The following is a 27,373-nucleotide window of genomic DNA, read 5'->3' on the forward strand; positions in this document are numbered from 1 at the left end:
CTGCCAGACAGACATCTGCAGCACGGTCCTCCTGTTCTCCCGGTTGTTGCTGCAGAGCAGCGTCATGTCGGACAGGAACAGCTTCTTCACCTCCAGCAGCTGCTCCGTCTGCTTCGACTGGCGGATCAACGTCGCCACCACCTTCAGGATCACTGGGGATCACAAACAAACTTGTTAAGTATTTGTTGCTATTGTAAAATTTGATTCATTTCACATTTATCCTCTTTTGCATTATCGATTCTCAGATCAGGTTAAACATTAAAGATGATTATTGGTTTTTCTCATTTTGGAAATTTTTGGTACTGGCACAATATTTCAACATTCGAATCAACAACCTCCGAAAAAGTATATTAGTATATTCTTAGTAACTATATTCTTTACACAAAAGTATTTATTTCCTGATGTGTATACAAATGACTGGTGACGTACTCGGGTTCTCGAGTCGGAAGTGCGGCTGCGGCTCGGGGTGGCTGGTGTAGAGGATCTGCTGGCCGACGTGCTCCGTGAGCAGCTCGTACAGCGCGTTGTACACGGGCAGCGCCAGGCCCTCGCCGCTGGCGCCCAGCCGCGTCGCCAGCAGCGTGTACAGGTTGTGCGGGGACATCACGTCGTACTTACGTCTGCACACAGTGTACGAGGATTAGTCAAACGTTTAACTATTAATCCATATTGAAAAATGATTCAGCTACTATACTGAGTTAACTCATTAACCCGCCTTTTCGATCCCTTTTATGATATAGCAGCTAGGGCTTTATGCAACTCAGCATTTACTTAATTTACACTTGCATTGTATAATGATATTAGATTTTCAGTCTAATCGCGATCACCAGCTAAATAACATCCTGTATTGACTAATTAACATAATTAAATTGTAATTAATAAATAAACATTTTTTTAATCAAAACCCCGACCGCCGAAACATAACTACTGTTGTATTAAATTTCATTAATTATTTATGTAAGAAAAACACCGTGTTTCAGAAGTCAGTAAAAGTTGTTGTCATTGGCTGTCAATGCCAAATATTTAATTAGAAGCCAAAAAATCAATTAGTAAATTGAATATAATGAAAATCTTCACTTACAATATACAGACTTAAAAACTATAAAACAATGTGACGAAAATTATTAAAACAAAAACTAAATAATCAGACAAACTTTGTAGTAGGACACTTAACAAAAGGTAATCAATCACAGAGTTCTTAAAAGTAAACAATAAACTTACTTGTGCGTGCTTCTACTGAGGAAGAATCCCAGCAGTTTCAACGCCTGTAGTCTGATTAGTTGACTTTCCGATGAAAGTAGTTTGAAGATGGTCCTAACTCCACCCTGTGACATAAACATCGATAATTTGTAACATTCAGTTAAGTAGGTAGACATAGTTATTACGTCAGAAGGCATTACATGCAATAACTAGGTATTAATTTGGTTAACCTTGGCATCGAACGCGGGCACCATTGAGCTGGGATGTTCCGACATCAGCGATATTAACATTTGTAAGACATCGTGTAAGTTCTCATCCTGTGGAAAGTAAAACCATACAGTTATAAACGCAATTACTTTTTTTAACAATCTTTTCAGTATTTTACATTCCAAAGTACCAGGGAAACATACCTCGTGCATAGTAGTGAGATAATTAAGTATCGACTGTAACTCATCCTCCTTGACTCCGTTGCCAATCATAATCAATTGTTTCAAGAACAATAGTATGTACGCCCTGATTGTGAGGATATCCTTGTGGGCCGGCCGAGGTCCCTCTGGAATTATAATTCCGCATTACAACGTTACAGAGTAAAGAAATTCTCAAATTGTTGAAACGTATTCATTCTCCTTTCAATGTGTTTCTCGTTAAGGCGGGTATCTCCCTAACCTTTTGCAACCCCCGGAATATTTTAATAGATTAAATGTTTGCGTATAATTATGTTCCGTCATGTCGGTGTAATTAGAACAGTTAAATTTGAATAAGACGGATATTCCGTTTAATTTCAACGGAGAGCAGTATTTGCCATTACTTATTCTTTCAATTTAAAAACTCATTACTGATAATAAATTATGGACGTATTCCAAGACTCCATCCATAATAAATTGGACCGGTCTAAAAGAGTTCATATTAATAAATTCATGTCTGCCAAAAAGTATCTAATTACTTAGTCTCCTTGAGGTAAGTGAATTATAAATGAAGGGAGGGTATCATCCTCCTGCCGATGCCGGCACTTACCTAATCCTTTAGGCGTGATGCCGCTCTTGGCTCTCGGGTTCACCACCCAGTAGTAGAACTTGAGCGTGTGCACGGTCTGCAGCACGGTGCTGACGCGGCGCACGCTGCCGTATATGTGCGCGTCCGCGAGGAAGTCGGTGGCCAGGTAGCAGTACAGGCGCGCCTGCACCGCGGCCGGCGTGTGGATCCACAGCGCGGGGTTGAACAGAATGTGATCCAACAGCTGCCACGTCAGAAAGGATTGGCAGAAAGACTGCGATTAGCATAGACCTTAGGCTGTCCGATGGTTGAAAGCGTATTCTCTCTTGCTTGTATGTTTGCCTAGTACAGGGATATACTTGATAGATGCCTCAATGTCTCAAGTTACAGGTTGCTTCTAATTCATTACTACTACTTCTCATACATATTGCAAGGTCTTGTGCCTGCCTACGTATAAATATTGTTATAGAAGCAATTTAAATAAAATAAAAGTACAGTGACATAGGTTGTATCTAACTAAATAGTACGGCTTCACGTATAGCTTTTTCATCTGAAAAGTAAGGTTTATTTGTAAAAAGAAAAAAGGTCTTTACTTGGCCGTGACAGGATCTCATTTATCATTGTAAAAAAAGCATTAGTGCAAAAAAGCTATTGTAAACAAATACCATTTGAAATAATATTTCATTGTGTCCATTGCAGCTATTGTGTCAACTAGCTAACCCTTTAACATTTTACTTGAATATTGTAATCAAAGTAAACTAATAAAATGAGATAATAAAATAAACGTGAATATAATATGACTGTACTGCAAGCTCTACCAGGGGTTCATAGATCTGGTGAAGCACTAAGTTTACAAGGGAATGTGTGTGTAGGATTGGGGGCTAGATAAATATAGAAAGGGCTTCAAATCCGCAAATATTTGACATAAGTTTATGGTTGATTTAGGTACTGGATAAATATGAGTACTCACTGTTTCGTTACACGTTCATTTAAAATTTTATTGTCACTTTGTAATTGTGAATTGGAAGCCAAAAAGTAGGTAACATCAAACTAGATAAATATAATAAAATAAAGTATCAGATTTGATAGTACCACATTTTATATCCCTGGATGATAGTGGGTGTGCAGAGACAACTGTAGTAAACAGTCGAGGTGAAGTAAAGCAAGAGGAACATGCGCTAACAACCATCGAACAAATCAGTTGGGAAACACATCGTGACCACGTGCTATGTGTTCATTCGTCTCGACTGGAAATATCGGTAACTCACAATACGGAAACAAAGCACAAACGATCTCTTTATACTGCTTGTAGGCCTGGTACTCAAAGAGATTACGCTTGCAAATCGACTTTCGGAAAGTCCTTTGTGCAAATCATTAAATATGTAACAAACAATAAACAAACCGAATAAATATTTCCAATCGAGAAAAAAATCAGTACAAAATTTACATAAAGGACGGGGCACCAGTCACACTTAAAATAAACCTGCCGGTACAAAAGTGAGAGTGATTGATTGTTGGTTTTATACAAATTGGAATCCAAATTTAGCCTGCCCAATATGTTTGAGTAACACTTATTCATTGACTTCACTTTACAAGTGACGAGTATTACTTAGAAGGAATTAATGAAGCTTTTCCATTGAAAATGTTACAACCGAAGGTTTGTTTGCTCCGGTAACGATACCGATCGCGAGCGAGTGAACCCAAGCATATTGTCAGGTTGGCTGGCAGTGTGTATGTGTTCGAGCCACTAAATGTACAAAGCGAACCCAGCCGCTTATCGCGTGTTTGTTCCATTACCTAATTGATTTGTTTAATTCAATTACACATGTTTACAAGCCCCGAAGCTGTGGAGTGTGCCGTCGTTACAGTTTCACAGTATGCAGTGGTATCTGTGACTCGCGTCCTTGTATGTAGCTACTTACTGCTACATTTGTATCGTCAATCGTAATGTACACGGCTTAATGAGTGCATGTTGCCTGAACATTAAACATCGTGTAATGACAAGTTGAATTAAATGTAAGTCAATATTTACATCTGTCGGCTCTTAGCTGATGTTTCTATTTGCGTTTCTTTGTGAAGCATAACTTAATGAATGTCAGAAAACATCTGTTTGAACAAATAGACGAGCTCAACAACGGCCGATATAAATTACCTTATGAAGGCAATTTTCTTACTTATTTATGGGATGTTGTACCTTTGTAGCGCGTTTTAAACGAGCTGTATTATGGTAATATCCGAGGAATTAATCTTGATGTTTCGGTAAAACGATAAAAACAAAATTTATTGCATTAATTTCAAGAACAAACGAACTCGGACGAAATATTAAATTAGTTACGTTCAATTTGGGAACTTTTATAAAGTAACTTGATCAAAATAACAAGATATGTTTTCAACTCTTTTACATAAATTACGATTACTTGGGAGTAAAAATATTTAGTAAACAAAGGTGCTGAATATGAAATGTTAAAATCATACCTGTTTGAGCAGCAGGTCGGAGTTGGGCGAGCAGCAGGTGACGAGGTGCTTGGTGAGGTGCAGGAAGGAGGCCAGCGTGTCGGGCGTCAGGTGGTCGCGGCTGCAGCGCTGCAGCATGTGCGAGATGACGAGGAACCCGCGGCACTGCAGCATGTGCTGCTGCACCGTGCTGCACGACTCCACCAGCGAGCACACGAACCCCAGCAGCTTCGAGCTGGGGATGGAGCACACGTCAACACCAGCCTACCTCTAATTAGCTACGTATAATTTATTATGTACGTCGTGTTTATTTGTTCTCTGTTATACGTATATTTTCTTAGCGTAATTCAGTACAACAAGTGGTGAAGCTGAAACAATATTTCAGATCTCTCCACAAATAAAGCGACGCAGATTGCGACATGAAAAATTTACACCGTTTAAGATATATCCCAAAAGCGATGAATCTCGTTCCAAGTCCATAAATAATACATGTATACTCCGACGTAATGTCCCAGCAATTGCTACGGAATAATAACGCCGTACCTACGTAATTCCCTCGTAAAATATATTTCTAATAATCTTTGTGTTAATTCTGTCGCGAGGATAGGGAGACGTCTCATTAGACGAGGCAGGTTACTCTTATGCATAAATTTAATCTGTTGTAGCTTTGATGTGTTGGTACAATTTTGATGGCGTGCGGAGGACTTATTTATCCGGATCCAGCCGGGCGTGACACGGGTCGTCGAAGGCGACGCTTTGAACTGTCAGTGCGGCTGTTATCATACGCTTCAACCTACGTCAATATTAAACACGTGTGACCGACGTCAGCAAATACCCGCTGTGTATACGTTAGCACGGATTTTTTATATTCATGAGCCATACAAGTTCGCCGGGGAGGCCATTTTGTATACAAAATGATAACAACATTATGCAAAGGTTTTCCCGATCGATATCGACCTACTTGATTATTTTCTAAAAAATAAAGTGAAAGAATATCGCTAAATGAACTGAAGCTTTCATCCACTCACTAATACATTTACTATTTAATTTACATTCAAAATATATTTTTCACAAGCACCAAAGAGAATTATTTCAGCCAACGTTGCAAATTACATTATCTGAGTTTTGTAAACTAAAGTGATCTATTTTTCAGTCTGCTAACTCAACTCCATTAAGGCGTAACTATGAAATAAATCCGATGTTTGCGCAGCCCTTAATATTTCATAAATTTTAAGGTTTTCTCATTAAAATAAATGTCACGCCTGATAATTTAATAACCGCCCTTCGTAACCCTATGCTAATATAAATTGTCGCCGCAAAATGTCGCTCATAAATCTATTCCGTTAAGCGGAGTAGGCACCAGGCAATTAGGAGTTGGCAGGAGTTAGTTCCCGAGTCGTATTACAGAGTCGCTTCTGGCCGGTGCCGGCGTGGAGTTGGAGAGCCACTGCTGGCTGCCGGCGGCGGGCGACAGTGAAAGTGCATTTAGCCAACTAACGCGCCCCAAGCCACTAGGAATATTAATGACTGGCTTTGGCACTCGCAAACGCTCGCTAAGCTCAATGCCGGTGATTTAGTTCTGGAATTCCGGCCAACTTTATTTCGGGCCTAACTAATGTTCACAAACTATGGGGTATCTGGGAGCTGAGGTAGCAATTTGTTCAGGGGACGTTCAACACTTCCTTTGTTTCAGTTGCGCAGTGAATCAATTCCCGCAAAGTTTTGTAATAACATTTCAGCCGGTTTAGGGTTGCTGTCAAATTACTGGGAGACAGCTACTTACTGGAGTCACTGGAAACTTTGTGCATTTCATTAGCAGGCTCGTGGCGACATACCATAGCATGGGGTCTCTCTTGGGGTCTGTGGCGGGCGCGTCGTGCGGGAGGTCCAGCTGTGCGAACAGGGGGAACAGCACCTGCACCCCGCCGATGGAATTTAATGCGCTGTGTATCGAGTGTGTCACTACTGCCTTCACCTCCTGTGGACAAACACACGTCTGTAAAGATGGTCGGTTGAAGTATTATCACAGGTGTGAGTACTTCGTGTTAGAAAGCTTACAATACATTAAGTCAATCCGCTGTAATAGTGCTGCCTCACGATGTAAACGAGAGAATATCGAAAAGCTATAACCGTTAATAGGTAACCTCGGCTGTTATGTAACAAGTTTCTAAGTTATTACTAAAGTTGGCTTATCCTTAACTTACAACACTTTTACTTTGACTTATAATTTATTTATAACGGGAACTTTGATGATTCCAGAGCACAGTATGGTCTAGTTTAGTGAAATTTTAACATGAGGTTATTGAGTTTGGTGTAACGAGGTATCGATCGAGTCCGCGGTCACTTCGAGAAAACTATACATAACTTGGGAAACTTCGGTGGAAAGGGTCTTGATAACTTTGGACGTTATTACAAGTATAATACCTTCTGAGAAAGAACATTTACAATAAAAAGTACCTACACATTAGTAAACCGAGCCGGAGTGACTGGCTGGCGAGGTGAGCCTAATGGAGGCTACCGTATTTATTGCTCACTAGATGAAGTTAATGTAGCAAGAAGTTTTTTGTCCAATTATTGCAGCTGTCAAATATTGACCGTCCAATGGTGTGACACTTGCTAATTCCCTATTGGACGAAGAACGAGAGGTTTACACAAACCCTATCTGGTGAACAAAAATTTAGTAGCCTCCATTGGGCAGGGTGCTCACTCGTAGCAAATGGATACAAACAATATACGGAACCGTTTTATTTCAGGCTGGCAACAACTATAACATAGGTTTCCGAAACAGTGACCTGAATTTCATTCGTCAATTTTATTTGCATTCAGAACGGTGTAGTTTTTTACATTGTTCCAACTAACCCTTGTTGTGGGTGCATTTACAGCATGTACGAATTGAGCCAATAAAACTGACTCTACGTTTTACCTGCCACTAGTTCCAGTTAAATCAAACCAATCTACTTATATATACTAAAGTATCTACTAAAATGCTTACCTGGAGCATCAGCGCATGTGGCGTATGTACAAAATACGAGACGTTTCCTTTAGGAGCTGACTGCAGACACAACTGGCCGTCCGTGGCCACCGGGTTGTACATGAACACTATGGCGGACGACAGCTTGCCGTCGTAGAGGACCTGGCGATGTCAAGAACTTATTACACTCCCTGTACCATTCCACAACCTAAATACATGTAGGTACACGCTGTGCAATTGTGAGAATATTTGATTTTAAAAGACAAAAAAATGTATCTTTATAATTTTTGTTACTTTTCTAGCAAACTTTTTGAACTAAGTAAAAACAAAACAGTCGTGTAACTTGCTCATAATATCTAAGTAGGTACTGTATAAAAAAATAAGGAATTATTAAAAAAGTACGGTCTATAAACAAAACACAGAAACACACTCAGGAGGGACCCATTACACATTACACATGCAAAGCTTTTTAGCACATTATTAGGCTGTTACCAGGATAGCAGGAACCACACGGAACATAACACAATACCACACCAAACCATACTTTCTTTATAAAAACTGTTTTCCCATTTATGATAAGCGACATTTTGGTCCCTTTTAACATTGTCTAACAATTCCAGCACGAAAGCCTGTGTGTGATGTGGGTCTGCTAACTGCTGGATACTGTGTCCCTCAACATTTTTCAAACGAAAGAATTTTACAACAACGTGCCAGAACGACATTTTGGCCCGTTTTTTAAACAAAGCTGCCACATAAAAAGTACAGCAAGAACACTAGACTCGTCACTGTGTAACAGAGTTCCACAACTTAAAACAAAATCTTGTAAAAAGGAACCATGTTTTATTACAATCTGTAGAGTTCTTGTAAAAAGTAAGAAATACATAAAAAATATGTTAGTCGTTTATACTTCGGGTAATGTTACACCTAATGCTATTATTTCCGTATAGAGGTACCAGGAAAACAGCTCTTATATAGAAGTAAGTCCGTAATAATGCACATAAAACACAATAACGATCGCATTACTGTAACATAGGTTAGAAAGAAAGTAGCCTGCCGGGGTTTATAAGTTACTACGATGTATCTTCATAATTACGTAGTATAGCTACCTCATTTTCTAAACCAAAGTAATTTATAGTAGACATGCAAAACCACATTATGCAAGTATAAAATAGTTAAACATTTCAAAAGGATTTAAGAGAAAATATATTATTTATTAGTAAAAAGTAAAAAATGAATTACAGTTATCAAATGAATTCTAGGAGAGTACAAGCTTAAATTGTAAGCCGTCGACCGCAGAGTAGTGTCATCGCGGGCATTAACCGCGAGAGGGCGTCAGCCGTCAGCCGACAGCCGTCACCTCTCGAGAAGCGACCACTAAAAGCTATTCAGAATGTAACCTCAGCAGTGATGGCAGTGGACCACGTATGACACGTCGACAGTTCATCTACATGAATAAAGATGAAATAAAAGGATTTTCATGTCAACTAAACTGGAAACCCGCGTACAGTATAATTTTCAATTCCAACAAATTGTTATTTGTAATACTCACAAGTCCCGAACTATCGTTAAGGCCACTAAACCACGTTTACCGAATCCAATTCCGTTTAAACTCAGTTAATGCCACCTAAAACTAATTTTAAGTAATTCTCGGACAGTGGGATTTAAACTCGCGCGGGTTATTGGTTCCGGTGGATTCTAAAGTGAATCCTAGCCGGATCGAAGTTTGCACAGAGCACAGACGTGCATTACCGGCTAATCTAAGTACCGTCTCACGGGGAGTGCACTTAAGCTCTCGCTACTTTCTGGGCGCCTGGTGCGCGTAATGACATTACGTGGGTTGTGTTAACAAGCCACTGGGCTTGTTTTTTAAGTTATCGTAAGATTAACTGTGATAGTGATTAACAATCAATCAAGATTAATTTGTTTTAGAATATTTAATAACATATTATTAGCTGCGACACAAGATGACCCTTTTATTCCTTCAACCAATTAATAAGTCAGTCTACTAGGGGCAATGAAATAATAAAAAGGTTACACATGTCAATTAAACTAAATTAAACCCAATCCAGCGTTGATTATAAAGTTAAACGCCTCACTAAACTAGTTGAATAAACTAAGAGTATCACTCTCTAATTACTAAATGGTAGACTAAATTTAGTTTTAAAACTGAGGGTTCAATTAAAACTTGTAACCATCTTAACACCTCCAGACGGCATTGACAACCCTCAATTATTCTAAACTCGTCTCGAGAGGACTAACCGAGATGTCAGTTTACAAAGTCGGTGGCAGCTATCCATTACAAGTATTTGACTAAGGGAGTACGCCTTCCACAGTCGTTAATCATCTAGTGTGCGGGACGCGGCACAGTGGTCGACACAATGTGCTTGCATTACAGCTGCAGTATCCGAGTTTATCGCACAACTTGCAACTTATGACGTCCTGGTACGAAGCAAGTGAAAAGTTTTACACTTAACAGAGTGTCTTTGACTTAGTTAACATGAATTATGTCTCTGTAAAAACTTTAAAGTGCTAGATAGAGCGTTCTTTTATAAAGTTTGTGTTTGGAAATAGTTCTCGAGCTGCTAAGTAAAATGGAGTGTGGCAACGACTGCCGCTAGGATAATCTTATGGATTTAAAAATGCGGAAATACTAAGATTTTATTTTACAACATTACTCTAAAATATGACATCTGAAAGCAAACTGCTTCTTTGGAAATATAAAGAAAGTTTCTCAGAACAAAACAACATTGGGAGGAGATGGCCTAATATCTTTACACAGACATAGTAAACTTGGAAGGAGCGTGCAAGCAATTTAATATTAAAATACATAAGACGGGGCACAACAATGTCGGCCGACTGCCGAGCCCGTAGCCATCTCGTTACACAAGATTGTTTTACTTTAAAATGCACTACCGCTTCGTATGCATCGCGAATGCCGAACAGCTGGAAGCGACAAATGTTTTGAATTCTCGCTCCTACCTAGTACCTACACAAATAAACTACGTGCCGAAAGAAGAGAATTTCAATACACAGTGATCACATTAATGGTGGACTTAACCATGGATCGAGTAAATCAGTGTTTCTACATGGTTCAAGTAATCAAAATCATGCAGTAGACTGGGCGTCAGCGTGCGCCGGCTGACTGCCGCCGTGACTAATCGATTACATTGCAGGCATCCACTGCCTTACCTCGTAATAATTAATTACAAAGCATCTGCACATCAATTGATCTGCAATTTGATGTGATTAATTAATAACCGCGCAATATCAACGGCTTAATTTACCGTTCAATTAGTATGGGGATGGGGTAATGACGCCATTATTTGAGTTTCCCGTAAGTAGCGACATGACATTTTGACCCCAATCAATCACATCGTGGTCCAAAAGTCATCACGTAGCTTTCCAAAGCGTTTGGTGCGAATACTAATTTATCTCAATAACGGGTACAAAGTGTAGTATCTAATATTTAGCTTATAATCACACAGCGTTAATTATACGAATACTAAACAGATGTACCACTAAACATAACGTACATAGACGTATGTAGAGTGCAGGTTGCAGGCATATATAAATATTTACATATCCGCATAACGTAACACTATATCCTTTCCTAACAACTTATATGTGTTTTGCGTTAATTCATTTCAAGTTTAGAACTACCTGAGATTACTACTGAGATCCTTAAAAATAAATGTAAGTATAATGGCAGTGAAATAGTAAAAAAATTACATTATAAAGGTTCTCACGGCTGAAACTATTCATTGCCCCATCTTGAACAAGTAAATAATGCCGCAAACTCGACAACTTTAGCTCCTTGTGTCGGAGCACGCCGCGGAGTGTCACAAGTTAGTTACACTTCTTAATAAAACTTGTAGAACAGAGGCAGGCCCGGCTCCATGCTTTTATGAAAACTAATACGTTTCATAACAGCCACGGAATGAGATACAACTTTAGGTAATAGCCAACAGTTGCGTGGATTAGGTCACACATGCAATTTCATACTGTATGTGATATTTTCTGTCTAAACAAAAGTTACTGGCTTAAATATCTCTCGACTCTTTGTAGCAACACTTCCCATGGTGCATGCATCCATGTTTAGATTAGTTTCCTTGCATTTAGAGCAGCTCATCACGGGGTAGCTGTGTGCACACTCTAACGTTTGTGTTCAAAATTACTTACGCGAGTAAGGTGTAACGAACCGCTTTGAAAAACAACACTACATTTTGTGAAATTACAAGTTGGCTGGTAACAATTCCGAAACTGTAAAGTCTTTTGTTTCGGCCCCAACTATCCACTGCTGGGCTAGTTTCGTAGGCTTGTCATAATTCGATAACAATAGGCTTATTCATTATGTTAGTTGGTAGTCTCAGTCGATAGCATCTTATTTCACGGTCGAGGGAGTTTCATCTGAATTGTATTGGCAACGGGAGGAGCAGGGAGGCCTAACTAGGCTTGTAGACTGTAATAATAGGGCGGGAGGCTCTCTCGACATCTGCACACAATTATACTATTATTCAGTTATTCTCTCTTTTTACACGACTTCATCGTTCGCAATAACATTGTTTAATTAACTTTTTATGCTGTGTTACTGTTATACCTAGATTTGTGCCTATGGCTATTGTTCGTGGGTTATTTGATCTACTTTTTTTAATAAGGATGAGGATAACAAGCTTTATGTTTTCTCCAATTGAACTAGCCTACTTTAGCTAGGCAGTAGATTTAACGAAAAAAACTACGTTATTTTACGCGTTGAGTACCTAGCTAGGTAGTTGTAATTAAATTCCACATTCTCATTAAACTTCCATTTTCTTTGAGAGTGATTTTACTTTTTAAAACAACAACAGGAGTAAACAATGCCGTCTCTGTCGTCTGTGTAATTATGTATGCTGAATGCGCGCCGCGAAATATTCCCCCAAGTCAAACATTCATTTACGTTATGATTAAAATTCTGTTAGGAGACTACAATTTTTTACCAAGTAATAGGATTCCTCGTACTTTTCAGGGCAGCATAAATAATTACAGAATTAATTCGAGTTGACAGTCTTCATTTTCTCATACAAAGTTGGCGAAATTACGTGAACTGTGTGCCAAGATAGCACCAACCGAGATCAACGAACGTTTGTAAGTCGCAGACACATCCAGAATATAATATAGCCGCCCTCCCTCGTAGAAACACGGCGCTACGAATACCTGCAGTAAAGGCCAGCCTTCAAATGTTTGTGAAGACAAGGTTTTCAAAATCAACCTTCCGTCAAAATGAGGTCATAAAATTCGTTTTACTGCCCCTAAAATTTACGTGGCAAGTACATTCTCATTACACAAGTTGTTTTATTACGTCACACTAGAAAAGTTATATGGCTCAGTGCGAGCCGTAAAGCTGCGACGCGCAACGCAACGAGCTCCGGTCCCGCCAATAAAGAGTACGCTGCCTGTACCTAACTTTCCCTAACTTGCGAACCCTGTGCAAATATGCGCTCCTGGTAAAAGTATTTGCTGAGCGCTTCAATATTTGCAACATTTTTATGGATGATAAAATAAAATACAGAAAAGAAAGAAGTAGTAGAATAAACTTTTCGCGGCAATCTCATGCTCTTCGTGAAATATGGGTAGTGGAGGCGATACCAACGCATCGGAAACTCGATACGTTACAATAAGAAATCTCCCGTGTTACCAATACGAACAGAATATAAAATCTATCGCTTTTGGGTTTTATCACATTACTTTTTGGACCAATTTTGTTGAATATGGATTTGAATGCAAAGTAATCAATTAAAGTTACAAGGGACATCATACACACGGTCAGATTAATCCTATACTCACATATCTAAATATACATAACTCAAAGGTGACTGACTGACATAGTGATCAATAACGCACAGCCCTAAACACAACAGCTATAGTTATAGATATATAATAGTTTAGACGAAACTTGTTAATGCAAACTATCCTCTAATTTTTACAGATGTTTATCAAGGGAGGCATCACGTCAATTGTCGCCCTCGTCATTTACAATAACGCGGGCAGGCAACGATGTCGGTGTAAATTATGATGGCGGTGACAGGTCGAGCCCGACCGGCCTTTTATAAACAGATGTTATGAACAATTCCTTGTCTTTTGCTACATAATTACGAAAACAATTACTACTTTCTTAATTAAATAACAGAAATACTCAAATGATACTCAAAGCTACGTTTTCAAGTGAGTCAGGACGCGTGAATATTAGTCAAATTAATGCGCGGAGTACGACGCCGAGCTCTCGAAACTCATAATTGTCTCTAACTTACTCATAATTAATAAAAAAATCAATTAGCAAAGTTTTAATTGCATTCAGACAGCGGCTACACTCGGACGTTTTTTCTTTTTACGCACAACCTTGCCGTAATAACTTTTTAAATATCACGGTGAGATAAATAGGATCCTAACAGAATTTCCGTTCGTCAACTTTCCGCGGTACGAATATTTATTTCGTATTTCTGTGACGCCATTCGAAAAATTACAGACGAGAACAAACATAAAGCCAACGACACAAGTCTGTGGGGATTACAGAAACCTCGAGAAAGACCTTGTGGAATATTTTAAATTATTATAAAAGTAAAGTAGATACTAAGCAGGGAACTGAGCTCACAAAAAGCATACTAAGTAGCTCACTTATCTGAAACCTGAACAAATTGTGGAAAACTTAACAACTCAATGAAAGGAATATTTAATGCTGTAATCTAAGCCAATGTATACATTAGAAGAATTATTAAATATAATGGTAATACAGCCTACGAACGTATTTCGGATTCTTGTAATTATTGTGGGTAATATTAGTCGGGAACATTCATTGTATAAATTATTTTGTCAAAGACAAAGAGAGAGAAACATAAATATTTATTGTTGCTAACAAGTAACGTAAAGTGACCAAGAAGTTGTTTCGTGTTTGGCAAGTTATACATTAACAACGTAGTGTACGTTACATTAGCAGAACCAACATCCACCGAGTAGGTACTCAGCGCTGGACGAGAGATCAGATTATTCGCTTCAGGAAAGTTCTTGGAAATGTCGTCAAAGAGCGAAAACGATTCGGCTAAGTAAACGTGCAAATGTTCCGAGAGCACTACTGTAAATGTCTTGTACCTTTCACAGGGACGGAGGGAGATATCCTCAAGTTGAATTATAATGAAACCGCAAGAGGGAACGGCCATTACGAGCGTATCCACTGGCTGAGGGCCGACCCTCCTCGCTCATCGTGCGGTAAGTGAGGTCCAACTTGTACGACTTGGCGAGACTCCGCGGACCTTACTTGTTGTCCCTAACTGGACGTCCCTCGGGACACACGACACGGAAATTGCATTTCCCGGACCTTAATGTTTGGTAATTGATAATGTGTACTCGGTACATTGTTTTGGTGTGCTACAGCAGCTGAAACATTTACCTTTATCATTTTAACTGGAACATTTTTTTCCCAACCAAAGGAAGGAAGGAACCTTTAATTTTAAATGATCGACAAGAGGAAGTAAACAATCACCACGAAGGTTGAATATACCCAGCAACAGCATGCTACAAGTAAACACCACATAAACCAGCTACACTGGACGGAACCCCTATTTATTCAGGACTAATGAAGCCCTGAATGTTACCTGAAACTTTTACAATCCCGGCCCAATACATAACTTTAGAGTTGAGTTTAGATTTAGCGGAGCGTGTACACATGCCAACACAACCGACACGGCCACAGTGCGGCGGGCAGTGGCGGTGGCGGTGGAGGCGCCGTCAGCTGCGCACACCTCCACTTTACATTCATATTTAACTCCATTCTCAAGTCGGATTAAAAGAGTTTCATAATACCCGACGTAAAACTAAAATCTAAGTCCATTTTGATTAAATCCGAGTCAATATTGAACAAAGGTATAATTCGAAACTCATTTTAAATTCACTTTCATGGAATACAGTAACATCATTAAAGTTGCAAATGGCTCTACTTCGGGCTAGCATTAAATATTTGTGCGAATCGTTTACAATATCTTTTGATAAATTGAGGGATTTCGCTAATTTCCTCTGAAAATAACATTTAGCAATTTCTGATAATCGAACAAATTAAGTCGCCTTTTGTCGGCTCGTTGCCTATTATGCATTTAACTACTATAATTTTGTGAAGTCTGTTTATAATAGGGTCCCAGTTATAGCTACAATTATTCGGTAAAGTTTCGTCGAGTTACTTGTCATGCAACTTTTAATGTATTAAATCTTAGAACCCAAGACACACCCAAGTTAGTGGAAATGAAGTTTAGATCGAAGAATTCCTTCGCTAAACAAGATTAAACCCGAGTGAAAGACATTTATCAGCGGAGCGTCTTACGTCATGGACGTTCTGCGTCGGATCGTGAATGAGGTCGCCGTAGCGGTCCACGCGGACCTCCATGGAGGGCAGCGGCGTGTGACACTCGGCGTCGAACCGAAACTGACCCTGGCACCACATGGACAGCAAACGGACATTACACAGTGACATGTACAGGAGTGCTCGGTGAGCGTGGCGGGACACACAAGCGGGACAACACAACAAACTGAATGTAAGGGCAAGCGGCGCGGCATGCTTACACGCTTGCATGCTTCAATATCTACGAGCATGGAGGCATGCGCGGCGGCCACTTCGCGCGCCTCGTCGGCCATGCGCCGTCCTCGAGGAGTCGCGTCTTCCTTCACAACTACGCATGCTTCTTCTGGTTCTGCAGGCTTAGTATCTTCCTCGGGAGAAGCTACATCAGGCGGCGGCTCAATCTCAGGGATTTGGGAGGGAGTTTCGGGATCAGGGGGAGGAGGAACATCAGCGCTGTCAAGCTTGGGAGCGGTCGTCTCGCTCACCCTTTTGTGGTTCTCCGGCAAACTGATGTTGCATTCGTTGTCGAAACGGAATTGACTCTGTTTCCATGGTAAGCAATAAACAAGTAAACACAACAATATATTAAATTCATTCTTAAACAAATATACAGGACTGAACACAAATTGTTCAGTGAATTGAGTATGTAATAAATTTATCTCTTTCAATTAATTAAACTAGTAATTATCTCTGGCGAGCTGTGCAGTAGACTCACCTTATACCCGGGCCCCAGCCTGTGCATGGCGCAGATCTGGTGCGTGGTGAGAGCCTCTCCGAACAGATAGATGGCGGCCATCTGCCCGCAGAACACTCGCTCCTCGTCCAGCTCTGCTGTCGCGCCGATGTAGCATTTGTCGAACGGCTAGTCAACAAAAATAAAACAAATATAATTATGTATATTATCAAATACATTATTATTACTACGACTCGTAGGCGCTCAGTACGTTAACTTTCGGTATAAAACTTGACCCAAAAATTAATTTTCATAAAGTCGATGGAAGTGGCTCTCAGTGAACAACAACTTAGTTTTTTAATATTGCACAAATCAAAGCCAATGTTGTTTGTTATTAAAATCGAGGCGAAAGATACTTCAAGTAAACTCATCTTATCAACTAACTTTCGACAGCTTCTCTTCAACTACAAAATTAGTTTACGATCCCAAATTACTTCAAAAAATTAAATTCCTTTCAGACAAGATTTCGGCGCTGCCATTACAGATTGGGAAGACATTTCATATTCGCCGATATTTCGACAAAGAACGAAATTAAATCGAAACTTACGAGTATTGGACGAAATTCCTATTAGAGTAAGCAAAGCCAACATTTGTGGGGAAAGTTGTTTAATACAAAATGAAGAATAAGGTTGCCGGCAAGTATTTATCCGAGGAATTCGGGACCAATATACCGTCGCAAGTTTACCCAAACTGATTGGAACCTATGTACCCGCGCTGCTTATGTAATACATACTCGTACACATACGCTTTGTGAAACAATGGATTACTTTATTGACAACACTGCTGGCAGTGCCACAATACAAATAATATTAATACTAATGAGCCCCGACGGTACCTGTGGATCAACGGTCGTTTTAATGAAAATTGTGGAAAGCGTATTATTGTAAGCTCTGTCCAAATGAAGCATGAAATTAATTTACCAACATTACATGAAGCTGAACGTTTCACCGTACTAGTAGGGCTTTCTGACTGCCTCGTTGGTCGAGTGGTCGCAAGTGCGAATGCCGGTTCCTTAACCGGCGGTCTCGTGTTCGAGGGTCTCACTCCTATTACATGGGACTTATAATACAAATGGTAAAAAGTGGGTGTACATTGTATAATGGCATTACGTGCCGTAACTTACACCTCTGCCTACCCTTTCGGGGATAAAAGGCATGACGTTGACGTTGCATAATCGATTGTTCCGTGCGGGAGTCGAACCCACGCCACGTTGCACGACAGCCAGTAATTACCGCGAAGCCATAGAAAAAAACGTGCAGTCATAGTTTTAATATTAAATTTTCCATGAATTTCTTGAATATTGCTAGTGATAAACCCTATTCTGAGTACTTGACATTTGAAGCGCGTGTAGGCGTCTGGTCGCCTGGTACTGCGTAAATATTGCGCGCATATTTTTAGACTTCAAAGACGAAACCTTCAAGGATATAGTAAACTACGGGCAATGTTATTAATTCGTTATTTACTTAAAACCTTCTAGTCTTATGTAAAATATTGAAACTAAGCGCTGCCGGTCATGTGTTATGGTTGAGGAAGGTTCCAGACTATTTAGCAGCAACTATCTATCATTAAAAACTACAAATTACAAAGTATTGCTACCTACAATCACACTAAACATAAGTTTCATAATGATCGATACATGTATAAACCAACTTTTCAATATAAACCTAATATTAAATGAACCAGATAATGTGTAGTAACGAAAATATAAACAAAATACCGTTTCAATGCGGACCTGGCATCGAGTAATGGAATGTTAATTGTTAGCGAAGTAAAGCCGCGTGATAATGAATGCTAATGAAGCGCCGATGACAATACCAGCAGTAACGAGTTAAAACAAAACCGAATACTATAACTATATTCCCCGCGGCCGCTCGCCCACACCAACCAAATTATTTGTTCAATTATTCTAAATATATTTCAATGTATTGACTGCTACTACAAAGGTATTAATGGTGTTTTGTTTACAACTATTTAGTTTACAGAGGATACGAGTGTTGACAACTAATTGATATCATAAAAAGGATCACTTTCAATAAATTGTTGAATGTCATCAATTTGTTTCGAACAAGCTTTATGAATTGTGTTAACAGGCTTTGATTTTATGCTTTTATAGCTATTAGCTATTACTATACGCGTATTAATATGTGACAAAGGATTGCTTTATGAAACTAAATATTCATGTATGTAAACCAAATTAAATATATTACACAATACTAACGCCTTTTTACGGGTATTAAAATTTTAAAATTGTAACCCTTACAGTATCGATCGTCCACGTATCTTAAATATGCCAAATATGAATACGCAGATCTTCCTAACAAGTAGTGCGGCGCAGTGAAGCCGACACAACTGGAACTCTTTGAAGCCGGTTCAATTCCCAACGATATCGTGCACACAGCCTATCGTGAAGGCAGCACGTGAGCACACGGCCGTATCTCAGCCCCGTGCACAGTAATGCCATGTAAATTCACATCTACAGCTGAAGTACTCCAGTGTTTAGTCGCAAATTGTATTTTTAAGCGGCGCATCCCGCTTTATCTCACACAATACCGTATCGGAACAAATTCCAAATCTGTGTAATGTACCTTTCGTAACGATCTACTGAAGTAAAGCTTATACTAGCCCGTGATAACAAGGGAAACTCTAGCAATATTCCGCAGGGTACATTATTAATAGAACACATAATAAAACATCAAAGTTATTAAACTGTACCCTTCCCGGTAATACTATTATTAGTGTTCATTATTCAGAGGGTCTTATTCAGTTCTCTAGAAGCTGGAATTTACCTACATCAAAGACTTTTTTACAACAACCCTCGGCTTCAAAATACCGAACTGATAAAATTATTCAACCCCTTGTAATGCCGGCCATACAATTTAAAATAATGGATGTTAAATTAAGCTTTTTTGTTATAAATTAATTTAAAAACTCGACGCTGAAATAAATAATTTATGAATTTATTTAAAGAATTTAATAAAAGCCTCTGCCTAGAATCTTAGTAAGCTCCTTACAAGTTGATATTGTTTTATTTGAGTTAAAATGAAGTGGTTTATAATTATCTCGTGGCAGGATCCTGTATGCTGCGACAGGGGCTCGTGTACCAAAGTCCCAAATAATTAGTTTGTCTTCATAACGCTAGACGAGTTCATTTCGCAGCAAGTATGCGTGACCACGTCCGAGCTCCAGTGAATATTCATAGTGGCATGCATGAACTAACACCAACTTAATCCTCGACCGGGAAAGAGAACACCAGGAGAACACGAACTAAATGGAGCTTTACAAAACAAACAAAGGAGGGATCCAATCAAAACAATACAACACAGCGTACGCGTGCACTTTCAGTCTAATTGGCTGCGTATTTTTTAAATCGGATTACTGGCATGGAGCTTTTGTAAAGGCAACACACAATTCATTAATGTAGCGGAACGTATACTGATACATGTTCCTGACGTACGAGCGGTTCGTTTCCACAATCATAATAACGAGGTTTAAGGCTAGCGTCGGTTATTTGGGTCACAATCATAATAATATTCGCCGGGCCTCAATCCCTTGTGGCAAGCTCCACATTGCGATCAATCGATGATTTTCATTTGATTAGAGCTCTGACCGGTACAAATTTCAACTTGCTTTATTACCCAAGTTTCGACGTTAATCCGCACACATTCTCGTGTATCTGTGTTGTGACAAAATGTGCCATCAGCGTATCAATAATGTGTAGATAATGGGAGTCTGTTGGAAGTAGTTTCACAGTCACAAATTATGTTCAGACGATGGAAGTTCCAAGAAACTTAAAACTTGTATCACTCAGTATGTATGAGGTCCGTTATCCACAGGAATTTGCATGGCATTACTTGTAATAAATTGCTGCTAACGACACGTACGTGACGAGTCGAACGCACAACTTGTCGCAAAGGGGGTGTTCGCCGTAGATAACCGAATGTATTATGCTAAGCTCCTATACAGTTATGAACACTTGGTACTTTAACTTGGATTAAGGGCTACTATTTAAGTATTTGAGAAGCCAAAGATCCCCTAGACATAAAACATGACTAGGATTATGAAAGGAATAGCCCTATCTATCACGTTGGCAGTACTTTTACTTCGCAATACGATATGATGTGATGATGATATCATTACCTACTGTACAATAACACAACTAAATAGAAACTTGACGACCGACATAAAGAACAACAACAGACCCCACACTGAAAAGCTTTTAAAAGAAAGAAAATAAAAATGGTACAACTCACGTCATTAGTGGAGACGAACCACGCCATCTCCGTGCTGGACGCTAGCTGTCCGTTCACCAAGCATTTGATCTCGCTCTTTGTCCATCTGTTGTATATGTACACCACGGCTATCGCGTACCATCTGCACGAGAAACAACGATCACTACACCATCCACAAAGTACATACGAACACGCTGTCAGAGCACCGAAATGATTGCAGAATCTTATTACCATTTTTTTACATAATAATTATTTAGCTCGATGAATAATTTGTTACACGAAAACATTTTATAAGAAGATTTTGCATAATTATCAAACCAAGTGGAGCGTATAACTTTGAAAACGTGCGCTCAAGTGTAATTTTCTATTTGGATCCTTAACATGTACGTAAAACATAGCTGGAACAAATAATATCTTGTTTTCGCGAGTTAAACTGATCCAACAAAAACATTAAAACTGATTCCAGCTCCGTGCGCTTTGCTTATAAGTTTAGCATCCGAGTGAACACAGTGAAATAATAAAAAAAATCGAATAATGTTTGAGGCAACTTTTCGCACGAGAGCCGACCGTCGTCATAAACTGACTACACAGGGAACTTTATTTATACTGCTGCAACTTTTTCACTGCCCTGATTTAGTGTTCTGAACAAAAGTTTTAAAATTTGGTAGAAGCACGTTCAAAATTAACCTCAGCACAGCTTTAAATAATTTTAGATTTTTAACGATTAAAGCAGTTGAAAATTTTCTGTGCAGTTCAAATATAAAACACCATTTTAGATCTCGAGTTTATGAGAGAAATGCTTCTAATTTATTGCAGGCACTCACCTTCTTGGTTGAAATTCATATTTGACACAATGTTGGAATCCTTTGCCTCGCACCTTCATAGATGTGAGAACCAGGCAGTTGCCGACGAAGTGCGCCGTGTAGCCTACTCCTTTACTCGTCTTGAAGCTGTCAAATGTACAACGTTTAATACTTGGAGCAGATAAACATTTTTATTTCACTACTATTTATTGCTACTCCACACTACTCCTGAAAGCTTTGTAGATTTCCTGACTACCTATAACGCGACTTTAGTAACGGCAGGAAACCATAAAGTACTTACTTATACTGAATGGTAAAGATCTTCTAAATGGACGTGGTTTGTGGTGAACTCGCAATTCAATTATCCTCGAACACAAACCGAAAATGATTTAGCTTAGTACCAGGATAGCAGAGCGCAACCGAAACTACACTTGAAACGTCCGAGCTCCACTCAAATCAAATGAAAAGTCGGAAACACAGGTACAGCGGTCTGCGGGCACACGCGATTTACGGAATACATTTGGCATCCGCCCTATACTACACTCCTAGTACAGCTTCGCTTAATATCGCCTATAACTCGCTTTAAATTAAATTGTGAATATGACTTAGGAAAGTAATTAAATATTTTCGGCTCAGTAACAGTGTTTATTGCCTTCTAATATTATAATACCATTTACTGAGAATGTTGTGAATATGAAGCAGTAATTTGGTGTGAGCCTTTATTAAATGGGTTGTGAGTAGCTTGACTATAACAAAAGGAAATAACTTGTTACCAGTATAGATATGGCTTTTCTCTTTCAATGTTGACGGAGTTGATGGGGTCCAGCCGAAACCACGTGGTGAAGGTGAATCCGTTCTCGTAGGGCCACCTGGCGAGCGGCGGCAGCACCACGGCCTGTAACAACATCAACATACAGTCTGGACACTGGATACAATTCCAATTTTACCTTTTAGTTAGTTAGTTTTAGATATCTTATTGTTTTTAAATTACAATCTTCGTAAAATAGAAACAAACACTGATTCCAGGGCATTTATTCAAAGTATACCTAACTAAATATCCAATACAGAATGTTAAATCGATGAAAACTTTTAATGATATTAGGGCTTACATGGGAGGCCTTTGCAGTGGGACGACCATGGCTAAAATAAATAAATAAATAGGGCTTACATTACAAAACAAAAAGTACGCTTTCTTTACTACGGCTTCACCTCTAAGCGTATAACCTACAGCCGGAGAAATGAATTTCTTTAAAATACCACGTAAAATATGGAAGCCAAAAGAGCAAAACTTGGCGCGTGGCAGTGTGGAGTGCGGAGTGAGGAGTGCGGAGTGCGGCAGTAAAAACTTATTTTATGGTCGGATGGATGGCCAACACGGAGATTCCTTGTAAAGGATCCTATCGAGGTATCGCCTCAATAAAATATACATACTTTTATCGTCTCCCCAATCTTCCATTCCGTGTTATATTCCAATGTAATGCGGAATATTATGTTCTCCCACAAAACAAACAAGTCTCTTCACATTCCTCGCGAATTACAATATTATTTATTCGCAGAGATTAGTATCACGACTTCTTATTAGGACTTAGTCGAGAAGATTTACCGACCGGGATAAAAGAAGGACGTAGAGCAGAGCACACGAGGCTCGGATCTTTAGTGGCAATAAGCTAGCAGGCGGCTGATACCGACAAATAAATGGGCTCATACGACGCTGATTAAAGTCACTAAGTCTTACTAGCTCAGCTAGATTACTGCGAGCAGCCATCCCTAGTTATTGTGAAATAAGTAGCTACTTAATTACAAGTAATATGAACATTGCCTAACTCGACATATTGCGTAGAATAGAAGGTAAGTACGAACTAATCTTTCTATGAATGGTTCGCAAATCGTTAACTGGATTTCTAAATAAGCCGGGATCCCTACCGGATGCGGGCAGTCATTTGATTCGCTCGTCGAGTCTGTGTCGTGTACACACACAGCGGTAACGCGTCGGTGACGCTGTGTGTGTGCGAGCCGAGGTAGCGACGCGCCGCCAACCAGCGGCACACGCAGCCGCGCGACTGGTTCGATGTGCGTCACAGACCGGTTCGAAATCAGTAGCGCGGGGCCCGCCGCACCGCACAGGTCGTCCGTGAGTCGCGGACCGGTCTGCGATCATCATGTCGCGAGATATTATGAGTGAGCAACAAATCAATATCAAATTCGTTAAAGAGGTACAGAAATATCCTATTCTGTACAACTTCGAGTTGCCTTCGTACTCTCGGAGGGACGTTAGCGACGAGGCTTGGAAAGAAGTGGGCAAGGCCATGAATATGACACGTAAGACCATTATTATTTGTAGTAAGAGGAACGCGGCAATGTTTGTGGGGCTTGTGGATCCCCGCACCCCGCACCACAGCCCGCGCATCCCTTTAGCGGGCGGTGTGGTTATGTCAATGTTTATCGACATTTTTCTTCGTAAATATGAACGATATTAACAGAGAATTTCCTTTTGTAATAGAATGTGTCCCTTTGCATAAGTTTGTAGTTGAGAGTTTCTCTCGGAACATGCTGTGAATACATTTGTTTACGATTATAGGTTATGTGTTTGACGGCAGTGTGTTAGTAACGTGGTATTTATTAAAGAGTAGATATAATCGTTGTTTACAATTCAGTAATCAACCAGCCATGTCATTTGTCTTGTCTGTTATCTCGAACAATATGAATATACCATGGTTATGTGTGGTGTGTGGTTAGTTCACAACAATATCGATAGTGTGCGCCGTTGCCGCCTGCGATGTGTCAGCGCATGCGCAGCCCGACAGGTGCCGGCATTGCGCACACTGTGCATTTTATGTTTGTGTGTTTGTATGTTGACATTGAACCGCTTCGGTCATAGACCTAATCATATCATAACCTCAGCTATCAGTTTATTTATCTGTATTGTGTTTGTAGTCGAGGAATTATAAACACCGATTATATTTACGTACGAAATGTGTGCTATTTAGACAACATGAAATATTACTGGTGTATAATAATACCTAATAGAATACCAAAGCACTGGTACTTACAGACAAAGATACAATTTCATTATACTTAAAATGGTATTTGTTTTTGTTGAGTTAACTATTTAACTTGGTTATCTGTGTACTGTCAGTCACCTCGTAATATGTTTATTTAAATAATACCACGTGGTCAAGTGGGCGTCATGAATATAAAAAAAATATCCTATATTACAGATTTTTGACTTTATTACAAACCAATAAAGTTGAAAATCAAACCCACGACGATTAATTAAGTAATTTTTTTTTTTATTTCCAGCATCAGCCTGCAGAGAAAGATGGCGAAACCTGAGAGCTGTCTTCATGAGGACTATGAAAGCGCCGCCGCCGAGGGTCACAGGGAAAAAGAAACCTTATTACTTAGCCGATGTGATGCAATTTGTCGTGCCATTTATGAGACCGATCGCTATGGCAGAAGCGGCGAAGGATAAACAAAAGAAGAATCAAGCAGTAGATCCTAAAGAAGGTGATAATCAGCCGATTGAAGTGGAGATCGAACATATCAAGGTGGAGCAGGTGGAACAGGAGGAGGACTCGGATGAGTACGGCCAGTCCTCTGTCGAGGGGGACAGGGAAGGAACTCCGCTGGCGAGGAAACGATCCTTGCAGGACGACAGACCCTCACAGTCCAGCAAGACGGCCAAGCTACAGCCGTCATCCATCGCAGCTCTGGACAGCGATCACGTGAAGTCATTCCTCAATAGCCTCCTACCAGAACTTCATGAAATGAGCTCACAGCAGTTCAAACACTTCAAAAGACGCGTTCTGCTGCTGATAGACGACATCACGACAGAAATACCGGCCAGTCCGAGGAGACACCGAGACGATGAATACATTTTGTAATTATAATAATTAATTAAGTCTACAATTATTCATAGTTCTCTAATTAAGATAATGACACCGACCTAGTAAATTAAGAAAGAAGTTCAAATAGTAATTTCAAATATCAAAACACTGCCTAAATAATAAAAAAGTATTTTTAAGAAAACAGTTGTTTTAATTTTCTCGTTGTGTCTTCAAGAAATTAATTATTGTGTAATTAATAGTTTGTGAGTATTAATAAATAACCTAAACAATGCAGATTAACAAAAACATAGTGTTACCCTGCTAACAGATGTGTTGAGCTTGCAACAAAGACAAATTAATACAATAACAATTACACGATACTAAAATATCATATATTTAATCAAATTGAGATAACTTATTTACAGTACAAATGTAGCAAACGTAAATAACAAATATTTTCCCAGAACATCATTACTAGGATTTCATAGGCGCCAGAAGTTGAACATAATATTTTTTGCTATAATGACGTTACTCGAGCACGCTCGGCCTGTAAGTAAATCTTACATTTATTTTTAACTGGCATTTATTTATTAAAGATAAATTTGCTCCTATTCATCTTGTCTGAGTAAAAAATGGCAACATATTGTATTGACAAAGGTTGCAGCGAAGATTGATGTCGGTGTGCTCATGTTCGCTATAATAAAGTAAATGCCTCAAAGTCAAAACATCAGTCAAGTTCGTTGTTACATTGTTCCTCTAATTGAATGGTTCCATCTCCAAGTCATAAGAGGATTTGTATGTATTTATGAGTTACTCGTACAGTACTACGGAATTAACAAACTTTGCGAGTACTCCGACTACGTAAATTTCATGTGAAATGTTTGTTTGACAACACAATACAATTTGTTGTTGAATTCAATGCGAATAACTTGCTCTGCTCCGATAAACAAACATTTTATCGAACAACAAGACTGAGGGCATCCGACAAAATAACCCGCACCTCAATAATAAGACGCTCACACCTCCACAAAACATGTAAAGCACTGGTTGAGGTGCTAATAAAATGTAAATATCTCGCGCTTTCTGAATAAATTCATACAACTTACATATTTATGTGTGTCAGTGGTGCACAATATAAATGAAATCATTTCATTTCGCCTCGTCGACGGTTTAACCTAAGAAACCTTGCTTCAAGAAAACTATTTTCCAGCGGCTGGAAATGTTTCCTTAGGTTTTAAGCGGCTTCGCGAGCGCTCAGGAGGCAATGTAGCTTGTATTTGTTGCGCTTGCCCTCCGCTCTCGGGAGCTTTGTACTTTTTGTCAGTCGTATTTTCTTCAGTCTTAGTAGAAATAAATTTCATTTCATTTCAGTCCATTGCCAAATAAAATACGACGTACAAGTGGTATTTTCTCATTTCCCAGCTAGCCATGGAGCGCATTCAGCGTATTCACGCAACAACATACGAGTTTTTTATTTATTGTCAAACATAAATCACGCTTTACACATATTTATCTAGTATTAACCTACCAGGCAAGCAGAAGCGGCTAAGAAGCGTCAGTTCGCCGTCAGATCTCCGGATAAGTACGACAGAGAGAAATGGACCGGCCCCGGGCGGGACGGCGATAAATAAGGAAAAAACGGACACACAGATAGCCCAGTATGTCACGCGGATTACGCCGGCGGCCCGTATTTGAATAAGAATTGCCAATAAGGAGGGAGGGGATGGTTAAACTGCGCTCCTAAAGTGTCCTACTACCCTAATATCGATCTGTTTAAGCGTTGAGGTTCCCAGCAGTGCTAGAC

General features: G+C 39.5%; 2 protein-coding genes across 22 annotated transcripts in view; one reads left to right on the forward strand and one right to left on the reverse strand.

Annotated features, from left to right (window-relative positions):
• LOC118270887 (neurobeachin) overlaps nt 1–27,373 on the reverse strand; it is a 364,981-nt gene that overhangs the window by 142,853 nt on the left and 194,755 nt on the right. For 11 of the 21 annotated variants that reach the window (XM_050695965.1, XM_050695968.1, XM_050695970.1 and 8 more), the window contains 14 exons: nt 22,516–22,637; nt 21,764–21,889; nt 20,961–21,081; nt 16,693–16,839; nt 16,199–16,519; nt 7,640–7,780; nt 6,483–6,625; nt 4,669–4,882; nt 2,215–2,467; nt 1,611–1,753; nt 1,431–1,517; nt 1,222–1,325; nt 430–620; nt 1–152 (listed from right to left, as the gene is read on the reverse strand). In XM_050695965.1, the coding sequence (XP_050551922.1) occupies nt 1–152; nt 430–620; nt 1,222–1,325; nt 1,431–1,517; nt 1,611–1,753; nt 2,215–2,467; nt 4,669–4,882; nt 6,483–6,625; nt 7,640–7,780; nt 16,199–16,519; nt 16,693–16,839; nt 20,961–21,081; nt 21,764–21,889; nt 22,516–22,637 (2,265 nt within the window). Of the gene's footprint in view, nt 153–429; nt 621–1,221; nt 1,326–1,430; nt 1,518–1,610; nt 1,754–2,214; nt 2,468–4,668; nt 4,883–6,482; nt 6,626–7,639; nt 7,781–15,959; nt 16,068–16,198; nt 16,520–16,692; nt 16,840–20,960; nt 21,082–21,763; nt 21,890–22,515; nt 22,638–27,373 lie in introns of all 21 variants that reach the window. The other 10 variants (XM_050695973.1, XM_050695971.1, XM_050695976.1 and 7 more) reach the window with 5 other exon arrangements.
• LOC118270891 (uncharacterized) lies at nt 23,705–25,771 on the forward strand. The gene is made up of 2 exons (XM_035586684.2): nt 23,705–24,061; nt 25,043–25,771. The coding sequence occupies exons 1-2, from the start codon at nt 23,902–23,904 to the stop codon at nt 25,624–25,626; spliced, it is 744 nt and encodes a 247-aa protein (XP_035442577.2). The 5' UTR covers nt 23,705–23,901; the 3' UTR covers nt 25,627–25,771.

This window comes from Spodoptera frugiperda, chromosome 9, assembly GCF_023101765.2.
Source record: "Spodoptera frugiperda isolate SF20-4 chromosome 9, AGI-APGP_CSIRO_Sfru_2.0, whole genome shotgun sequence".
Taxonomy (NCBI): Eukaryota; Metazoa; Arthropoda; class Insecta; order Lepidoptera; family Noctuidae; genus Spodoptera; species Spodoptera frugiperda.